Below are 10,177 nucleotides of genomic sequence, written 5' to 3'. Positions count from 1 at the left end.
GCACCTAATTAGGAAGCTTAGCAAAATCAAGAGAATAACCCTTCACCAAATGACCGGCGATCGCTCACTACACATTTCGCTTTCAGCAAATTGTGGTTAATTTTAATATTTAATGTATGTAAACAAGATAATTTAGCCGTGGCGTAAAAAACCGTTAACTGTCAATCATCACGGAGCGCGCGCGCGCGGGAAGTCTGACAGGAGCTCTCATGAATGAACTTTTGCGATAAACGGCTTCTAAAATGTTATTATATAGTAAAATAATAAAATTTAATCGGCGGTTACAGGTAAGACGAGCTGCGTTTCCCCTAATAGAAATGTAAATGGTGAATGTGTGGTTTTATGTTGGATGTTAAATGCGTTATTAGGAGTTTAACACCACTGCAGTGTGGACGTGCTTCCTCAAAGCGAACCTTGTATTTTTCGTGACAAAACGTTTGGTGGGGAAATAATAAATAATTCTTTAGTTAAAAGGTCATGTACAGATCATAACTAGCCCTTAGCCGTGAAGTGACATGATAACAAGGAGAAATTCAAGCCAAGTCGTCTTTATTTGTCTTCATGTTGATTTGATGTATTGACAGTTCTACAGATCAGCTGTTTATCACGCTGTTCTTCAGGATCTACTGCTGCTTCACTAGACAGTCTTCCTCAGCTTTATGAAGTCTCACTGAGCTTATCAACAGCTTTATATGACAGGAACATGAGTTTGACTTTAAAGTGAATCAGGAGTTGCTGAGATGTTTGCTTCATTATGCTGACATATTTCCAACTGGAATGTTATTGAGTTGGGGGCGGAGTCGTAGTAAACTAGTGGTAAGAGGGGCGTGGCTACGAATATTTTGTCTGTAGTCAAGCTGACGTCACAAAGCAAATCCAAGCAGATGCTCAGGTTGAAGATGACCAAAGCGAACATTTCAGTTTCAGTGGATTCACTTGTGCTCATCGTTAACCTGCAGAACAACATCAGCTGTTTCCATCCCCTCATGTTTATGCTCATTTTGGATATGTGCATTAAAAATGCTTGCTGGAAACGCCAAAATGCACATTCAAAAAGATTATGCGCACAACAGAGTAGCATCAACGTTTATCCAATAGAAAATGTGTATAAACGACAATGAGAACAGGTTTACTGAATTCAGTCAGCTGAGGAGATGATGCTCTACTGTGCAGCACTCATGGAGATGCTGATTTATCACTGATGATGAGCAGATATTTCAGTTTAATAATGTCTAATTCACATCTTTGGATGGAAACACAGCTAATATGCTCTAGCAAATATATATTGTGAATTTAGATTTCACACAGACTTTATAAATCATCTGGTCCTAAGTCTCATCTGCCTAAAATATACACTAATATAGTGCTTTATAAACTAAATGAAACTGTGTCTGTTAGTCAGGGGATACAGCTCACCTCCTCCAGTATCCGCAGGTGTGTGTGAGTGTTAGTCAGGGGATACGGCTCGTACTGTCCAGCATCCACAGATGTGTGTGTGTGTGTGTGTGTGTGTGTGTTAGTCGGGTGATACAGCTCTCTCCTCCAGCATCCACAGATGAGTGTGTGTGTGTGTGTGTGTGTGTGTGTGTGTTAGTCAGGGGATACGGCTCGTCTCCTCATCCAGCTGAAGCTCAGCACCTTCATGATCCTCACGCTGACGTGCATGACTCCGCCCAGGTTGTACAGCATGTGGTAGAAGGTGTGTAAGGACAGGTCGCCGGAGTCGTCTGCGTACTTCAGCGCCACGATGGGTGTGTACAGAGGGTTGGTCAGGCTGCGGAACGGCGGACGCGGAGACTCGATCACCTTCTTCGTGACCTTCAAAGACGGTGAGATTTCAGTCACATCATCAGCGCACTGTTATTCGCTATACAGATATAATACAGTTATATCCAGTGTTGGGGGAACGCATTACAGTAACACCAGTTACGTCTACACTTTACTAAGTAATGAGTAATGCATAACTTAAAAATAGTAGTAATAGTATTTGAGTTACTTTTTAAAAGTGAGTGTAGGAGATTAAGCCTCAGCCAGGTAAGGGAAAGTAACTCAAAGTAACGTAATGGATTACTGACCATATAAAGTAATGCTACGGGGGTTAAAGTCCCTGGCGTATGGCTGAGATCAATACCTTTTATTACATTTGGCTAGCTAAAATGATCCACTCCCAGGAGGGGGTAGAAATAAGTTTATTTACTTTCAGAAGAAGGTTGATATTGGGAGGGCACGTAATTAGGGCTGTAAAGCTTAACTTTATGATTTTAGGTGCAAAATCTAATCTGTTGGTGACGGTAAATAGATTAATAGTTACCAATCAAGTCCACAGAGGGGGGGTCCCATTTTACTCCCAGAGTAAAATGAGAAAATATGATAGACTGGTGTTTTAGAATGTGGAAAAGTCTTTACACTGTTTTTATCTGTAACTTTCCCCAACTCTGGTTACTAGAACTTTCCAAATGAATAATCTCGTGTTGCTCCAGCTGTGTGTGTCTGCTGTTGTGTTTGTGGATATAATGGAGAGTTGTTTGTGCTTTCTGACCTTGGCGATGTCCTCTGGCGTTTGTCCCAGGCCCTGGAAAATGTTGACTGAGGTGGGCAGATAGCAGGTCCTGAAGTGGTGCATCGTCTCTGGGTCAGTGTTGGGATACTCCTTCTTGGAGACGTCATCATACATCTTCATCTCAAACTCAGTGTGTACAGGCCCGGGCTCGATCATCGACATGCTGACACACAGAGAGAGAGAGATACACACTAGACTCTCTTAGACAGAGCTCAGGCTGAAGGAGCTTTGAATGGTCAAGAACCGTCCACTGCACATGCAGCTCAACTCCTTGTTCAAGCTCTTGTTCTCTCCAGACTGGACTATTGCAACTCTCTACTAGCCGGGCTTCCAGCTAACTCTATCAAACCTCTTTAGTACGCAGCAGCACGAGTGGTCTTTAATGAAGCTAAAAGAGCACATGTCACTCCGCTGCTCATCCGTTTGCACTGGCTGCCAGTTGCTGCTCGCATCAAATTCAAAGCTCTGATGTTTGCTTACAAAGCGACTTCTGGCTTTGCTCCTTCTTATCTGCTCTCACTTCTGCAGATGTATGTGTCCTCCAGAAACTTGCGTTCTGTGAATGAACGTCGCCTCGTGGTTCCATCCCAAAGAGGGAAGAAATCACTTTCGCTCACGCTCACGCTCAATCTGCCCAGTTGGTGGAATGAACTCCCTAACTGCATCAGAACAGCAGAGTCACTCGCTGTCTTCAAGAAACCACTAAAAACTCAAAAACAAAATATTTTATTTTGAGAAACATTTAAAGTATTTTGGAGCAGTAAATGTGTCAGGCTAAATAGTTAAATGATAGTCTTCTGCTGTCTTCATTAGTTTCTAAAACACTGATTTCATTACAATTTAAAACAGCATCTTTAGAGATTTTTTCTGCTGGAGATACTGCTATACTAAAAAACAACAAAAAAGCAAAAAGAGCAGATAAATGAAACGGTACTCATACCTTAGGAACGGAATTACAGAAATTTTTGGCAGTTTTAAAGCCTTGACTTCACCAAACCGCGGTATACCTTGAAACAGTTATCATCCCATGCCGTGTTTATGTTGTGTAAATGTCTACAGAATCACAGTCTGAGACGCCGCTTCACATCATTCATTCTCTAATCTCTCAGAAAGTTATGTTTATTCATGAACACTGTTATCAATATCAACATCTCAGCTTGTTTATACACTCAAATGTGTTTCCAGACAGGCTGATGAAGATCGCTGCACACTGGACTTACAGAAATCCTGTATCTTTAAACCAATCAGAGGACGACTGAGGATCTGTGTTATCCAGAAAAGTGTGACAGAGGGCGTGTCTGAAGTTTGGGCTGACGCGATCGTCATAGCAGGGTCAGCCAATTAAATTAGTCAGCAATCGACAACTGTCTGAGCTGGTGTTTTAGCATACAGTGATCTGATTGGCTGACGCTTCCGTCAGCGCTTGAAAAGTTGGGAATGTCCCAACTTCTGCAGTGAGCAACGCCTCTGAAGCAGCGCTGACGGATTCACAATGCAGTTCGGCAACGCCTGACGTCCCCTATTCATGTGAATGGTTGATGCTGACGCCTCGTGTGAATAGGGCGTTAGCCACAGGTCTGTGCAGTGCTCGGCGTGACGTCTGAGGCTGAAGGTTATTGCACACTGAATCTGAAATATTTGTCTGTAATGTTTGCATGTTAAAAAATAAATTTAACCTCACATTATGTCAACAGCGGCGTAGCACAAAATGCGGAGGCCCCCTGCAGGGATCACTGAGGGGGAGCAGGAAGTGATCACAAATTGAGGAGTGGGGAAAGGGGCGGGGCAGAGCAACAACGCGAGGAAGCCTTCACAAACTGAGGAGCGATCACAACCGAAAGCGGTGAGAGCGTCAAAGTAGCCAGAAGTCATTCATTTTTAACGAGAACCGGCGGCGAGGAACAGCGCGGCGCATCTTCTCCCGTGTGGGCGTCGAGGAGAGTTGAAATCAAGTCAACCTTATGGTATGACGCGGTTCGGCGGTAAGCAATCGGAATTAAGTAGTCCAGCGCTTGAGAGGAGTTCAGAGAACACGTACAGACCTGTGAACTTTGGTTCCGACCACAGTTGTTCCCAAGAGTTTGATTATTGCGGTTGCCGGATTTTCAATTATTGAAAATCGCGACGATGTGGGTCCCCTAATCACGCAGGCCCCCTGCAGTGCGTGCCCTGCAGGCCTGTCCACTATGCCACTGTATGTCAATCATACTGCCAGACTGCCTCTGAAACTCATAAACAAATCAGAATCGGGTTACATTTGTCTTCTTTTTTTCCAGGTTTTTGTTCCCTAAAAAGACGTTTTGAGAGGAGTTTTCAGGGCTGCTGTACATGTGAAAGGCAATATCCAAAATGGCGCTGGAGAACTAGTCTACCTGCTCTCGCAATACAAAGTCTTTCATGAAAAGCAAAGTATGGGATATAAAGACACGGCATACAAGTGTGTCTGGGTACCTTAGACAAACTGCCAGCCTCTGCACAGGATCAATCGGTTGACAGAATTTGGTGATCTTCTTTCTTAATAGGTGGTCCTGGCATCGCTAGCGAAGTATACAAGCTGAGCCGTGGCCATCCTGAAATAACAGCTGCATGTGTCTGGATGATCCCGCAGCTCTTTGATAATGATGGGAGGATGGGATGGACCCCAGATTTCCTCTTTCATTAAGCTGGAGGACAACATCATCTTCCCTACCCCAGATTTTGTGTTGTTTTGTGCATTATTTTAGACCCGGTGTGCAGGGTTTGTGTGCGTGACTAATGTTTCAGATTTGAATATGAAAACACATGAAAGTTTGGGCCGTCAGTGTGCAGAGACCAGACACACACTGCTGCTTAGATAAGTGTCATCCATCTGTCCACAATCAGATCACTGTAAGTACAGGAGTAAACATGCAAGCTCATCCGCTCTGGGTCTCCTCCAGAGGAAGTGGAGAACACACTGCATCCCTCCTGCTGTCTGTCATTCTGTGTCCAGCCTGAGGGCCTTCACTAACCCTCTAAAACAAAGCAGATCGATCTATATCCAGCCCTCAAATCTGTTCAGCATGAAGACACACCCTCGTCTTCATCACACACACTCTGTCAATGTGCAGGTCACTGTGATGCAGGTGTGTGTGAACCCATGCTGAGATCTGACTCACGTGACGTTGAACTTGAGCAGCTGCACGGCCAGACTCTCACAGAAGCCCTCGATGGCGAACTTCGACGCGGCATAAACGTCATTAAAGGCCACACCTGAGAAGAAGAGCAGCACAGGGCTGAGTGTTTATGAGCTCTGAACACTGAGCGTGTGTGTGTGTGTGCTCACCCTGCAGGCCCATCACGCTGCTGATGACGATGATGTGTCCTGAGCGCCGCTTCTTCATGTCCGGCATCACCTCTTTAATCATGCGCACCGCACCGAAGAAGTTAGTCTCGAACACCTTCATCATATCATCCAGACTGAGACCCTCCACCGGGCCCACCAGACCCACACCAGCGTTATTGACTACACACACACAGATCAGGATCAGCGGCTGGTTAGTAACAGCACACACACACACACACACAGCACAACTGTAGATTATCTGAACCGATAGCTTCACAAACTGATGGACTGTTTGGAGGAAGTGTGTGTGGCGACCCCTGCTGGTGCAGCTGAGCGTCTGCCTTCTGTGGCTCAGATTAACTGTCAACCTGAACACTAAATCTCTAATTCTGTGATCCTAACCTAAGCATGGATGAGCACAATCCACTGGAGGCTGTGTGTGCGTGCGTGCGTGTGTGTGTGTGTGTGTGTGTGTGTGTGTGCTTGTGTGTGTGTGTGTGTGTGTGTGTTTCACTCACTCAGAATGTCTATATGTCGGTCTTTGACGCTGTCCACACACTGTCTGACGGACTCGTTGCTGCAGACGTCCAGTGTGCACACCGTCAGTGTTTTCCCGTAAGTGTCTCCCGCAGCACACACCAGCTTCTCCTGACGCTTCAGGTCACGCATCGTAGCAATGACTGAACACACACACACACACTGCTGGATTAGAGACTGATACACACACACACACACCACTGACTGATCCACATACAGTGCATCTGGAAAGTCTTGATAGCGCTCGACTTTTTCCACATCTCTTTATGTTGCAGTCTTATTCTAAAATGAATTAAATTGCTTGATTTCCTCAACATTCTACACACAATCCCCCATAATGACAATGTGGAGACAATGACAATGTTTTAGAAATTGTTGCAAATTAATTAAAAATAAAAAGCTGTAAAATCACATGTACATCAGTGTTCACAAGACTTTCTGAATATAATGTTACAAGCTCTGCACACCTGTCTTTGGGAGCTTTTACCTATTCCTCTTTGCAGTTCCTCTCAAGCTCTATCAGGTTGGATGGGAAGCGACGGTGTACAGCCATTTACAGATCTCTCCAGAGATGCTCAATAGGATTTAGATCTGGGCTCTGGCTGGGCCACTCAATTATATGATATGATATACGATATTTTGACAGTGTGCTTTGGGTCATTGTCCTGCTGGAAGATGAGGCGTCGCCCACAGCATGATGCCAACACCACCATGCTTCACTGTAGGGATGCTGTTAGCCTGCTGATGAGCGCCGCCTGCTGTTCTCCAAACGTAACGCCTGGCGTTCACTCCAAACAGTTCAGTTTGAGTCTCATCAGAGCAGAGAGTTTAGTTTCTGATGCTCTGAGAGTCCTTCAGATGGTAAACTCCAGGCGGGGAGTGTCTTCCGTCTGCCCGCTCTACCATACAGACGCCTGATTGGTGGATTGCTGCACAGATGGTTGTCCTTCTGTAAGGTTCTCCTCTCTCCACAGAAGAGCGCTGGAGATCAGACAGAGTGACCATCGGGTTATTGATCACCTCCCTGACTGAGGCTCTTCTCCCCTGATCACTCAGCTTAGATGTCCGGCCAGCTCTAGGAAGAGTCCTGCTGGTTAAACATCTTCCACTGACGGATGATGGAGGCCGCTGTGCTCAGTGGAGCTTTCAGAGCAGCAGAAATGTTTCTGTCACCTTCCCCAGCCTTCTGCCTCCAGACAATCCTGTCTCAGCGGTCTACAGACAGTTCCTTTGTCTTCATGCTTGGTTTATGCTTTGACATGCACTGTTAACCCTGGACCCTTATATAGACAGCTGTAGCCTTTTCAGATCATGTCCATCAGCTGAATTGAGCACAGGCGAACTCCAATGAAGCTGCTGGAACATCTCCAGAATGACCAGTGGAGACAGAATAGCTGAGCTCAGTTTAGAGCTTCACACCAAACACTGTGAACACTGATGTACAGGTGATTTAACAGCTTTTATTCTTAATAAATCTGCAATAAATTCAGAAACTCTTTCTCCACATGGTCATTATGGGAGATTGTGTGTAGAATGTTGAGGAAATCAATCAATTTACTCCATTTAGGAATAAGGCTGTAACATGAACACATGTGGAGAAAGTGAAGTGCTTTCAATACACTCCAGGTGCACTGTACACACCTCTTATTGACACACACACCACTCACTGATACACACACACACACACACAGTGACACACATGTACTGTAGGTTCAGTAAGTTCAGCAGATGACGACTGACAGATTAAGACTCTGACAGTGATGATCCATAAACCCATAATCACTCTCGTGACATGATGTAACGAGTGTCTGTGTGAGTGTGTGTGTGTGTGTGTGTGTGTGTGTGTGTGTGTGCGTGTGTGTAATGTGCTGACGTGTGTTACACTCACTCAATGCTATAATCAGGGATAGAGGGCAGCTCAGAAGACACACGGGTCAAACCAACAATGCTCTCAAGCATCAAAACAACAGCAGTGGACACACACACACACACACACACACACTGACACTAGTTTATATGTGCACTCTGCTGATATTCAGATCAGAGATGATTTTAGATTATAAGGGGGTCTTTATTGCTGCCCGCTGCTCTACACGTTTGACATCATCGTCTTCATCTGTGTTTTCACAAATCTTCCTGTCAGCCTGATGATGAGCATTATTATCACTCATATTCAGCCTTTACAGCTGAGCCTCCTGAGATTTCATCTGTTCTCTGTGTAAAATCACAGTTAATATCATGTAAACACACACACATGCACACCCACTCTATCTCTAACACATGTACACTTACATAAACACTCTCTTACACATGTAAACACACATACACACTCACTCTTTTATACACGTAAACACACATACACCCCTTTCACAGACTCTCTCACACGTGTACAACCATGCATCCACACACACATTCTTACAAACACACACACACACACACACTCATATGTCAGTGAAGTACTGTCATTAGTCAGATCTGACCTGATCTATCAGCAGTCAAATGAACAATAATAACACATATAAGAGCACTCATATAGTTTTCTGTGCAATCAAACTGTTCTGAAAGGCCTTCAGTCATCAGTGGTTATTATATCAGCATCGTTTATTACGGTGCTTTACAGGCGCTGGGACACATTTCTCAATACTCGGGTCACTTTTGCAGAACTCTTCACACAATTCTATATATAAAGTCATTCTTCCAGAACACTAGCAAAGGCTGACAGCCCACACACACACACACACACACACACACTGTCACCCACAAAACAATGAGCTAAACACACAAGTGTTTTCCTGTGTAAAACAAGCACAGGTCTCTGTTTATAACTGCAGCATGTGTTACTGGAATCAATCAGGCATGATGCAGAACTCCTCAATCTTTTATGTCCTTTATTTATTTATTAAATTCCACAATACAGGAGTTTGTCTACACACATCCACAGATGCAGACACAACAGTAATGCTGATCTGGCTGCTTAAACTGCGCTTTTAGGTGTAAATGTGTTTCAGTAAATACTGCTGTAGAATTGTGCTGTCTTCTTCAGTTCTGCATGATGACCTGGCGTTGAACAGTTCTGAGATCAGTGTGTGAGCCTGTGCTAGATGTCCTGAATGTAATGTTTTGGCAGTTGTTGTGTCTGAGTGAGAAAAGACTTGATGAGATTTGACAGATGTAGTCATGAATGTATTTTAATGCCGAAACACAGTGATCATCGATCCTCAGTTTAGCCCACAGAGAGCTCTGCTGTGCTCACAGTGTCCAGAGTTCTGCTGAAGTGTTCTGAGTATCGAGACATGTGTCCTGCGTGTTCTGCAAAACGCTGCCTCCTTCATTTACTTCATCATCATTAGCATTATTCCAGTAAAGCAGTATGTTTACAGGCTCATCATAGCTGCAGTTCAGGCTCCGCGCTGTTCACAAACAGAAGTCCGTTAATAACCGTTAATTAATAACTCACCGTAATAGCGCTGCTGCTTGTCTCTGGCGAGCATCACGGCGATCCCGAGCCCGATGCCGGAGGAGCAGCCGGTGATCAGCACTACTTTTTGCCCCGCGCTCGCCATCGCTGAACCGGGGAACTGACCGGAGAACCGGAGCCTCAATCAGCAGGCGGGAGCGCGCAGGAGGACACGGCACGCGAACGCGCACGGATTATCCTGACTGAAGAGCCGCGGGCTTTACTTCAAGACGGTCGGTGATGACGCGTTTCACGCTCGTCAGCTTCTTAAATCCTCCACTGTTTTTATATTAGGTTTGTTTAAACCTATACAGACGTG

General features: G+C 44.9%; 1 protein-coding gene and 1 long non-coding RNA gene across 2 annotated transcripts; one reads left to right on the top strand and one right to left on the bottom strand.

Annotated features, from left to right (window-relative positions):
- The first annotated feature begins 160 nt into the window (after positions 1 to 160).
- LOC147837596 (uncharacterized) lies at positions 161 to 3,503 on the top strand. The gene is made up of 3 exons (XR_015477251.1): positions 161 to 287; positions 1,595 to 2,785; positions 3,319 to 3,503. It is a non-coding gene; the product is annotated as an uncharacterized LOC147837596 (long non-coding RNA).
- rdh8b (retinol dehydrogenase 8b) lies at positions 533 to 10,040 on the bottom strand. Its single transcript, NM_200788.2, is given in 6 exon segments — positions 533 to 1,818; positions 2,540 to 2,723; positions 5,698 to 5,791; positions 5,865 to 6,044; positions 6,383 to 6,544; positions 9,859 to 10,040. Coding segments are annotated over 6 exon segments (954 nt in total). The 5' UTR covers positions 9,965 to 10,040; the 3' UTR covers positions 533 to 1,590.
- Between the last annotated feature and the right edge of the window lie 137 nt (positions 10,041 to 10,177).

This window comes from Danio rerio, chromosome 1, assembly GCF_052040795.2.
Source record: "Danio rerio strain M-AB ecotype USA chromosome 1, GRCz13ab, whole genome shotgun sequence".
In the NCBI taxonomy this organism is placed as follows: Eukaryota; Metazoa; Chordata; class Actinopteri; order Cypriniformes; family Danionidae; genus Danio; species Danio rerio.
The sequence above is the reverse complement of the archived record's forward strand: the minus strand, read 5'-3'. Positions and strand labels throughout refer to the sequence as shown.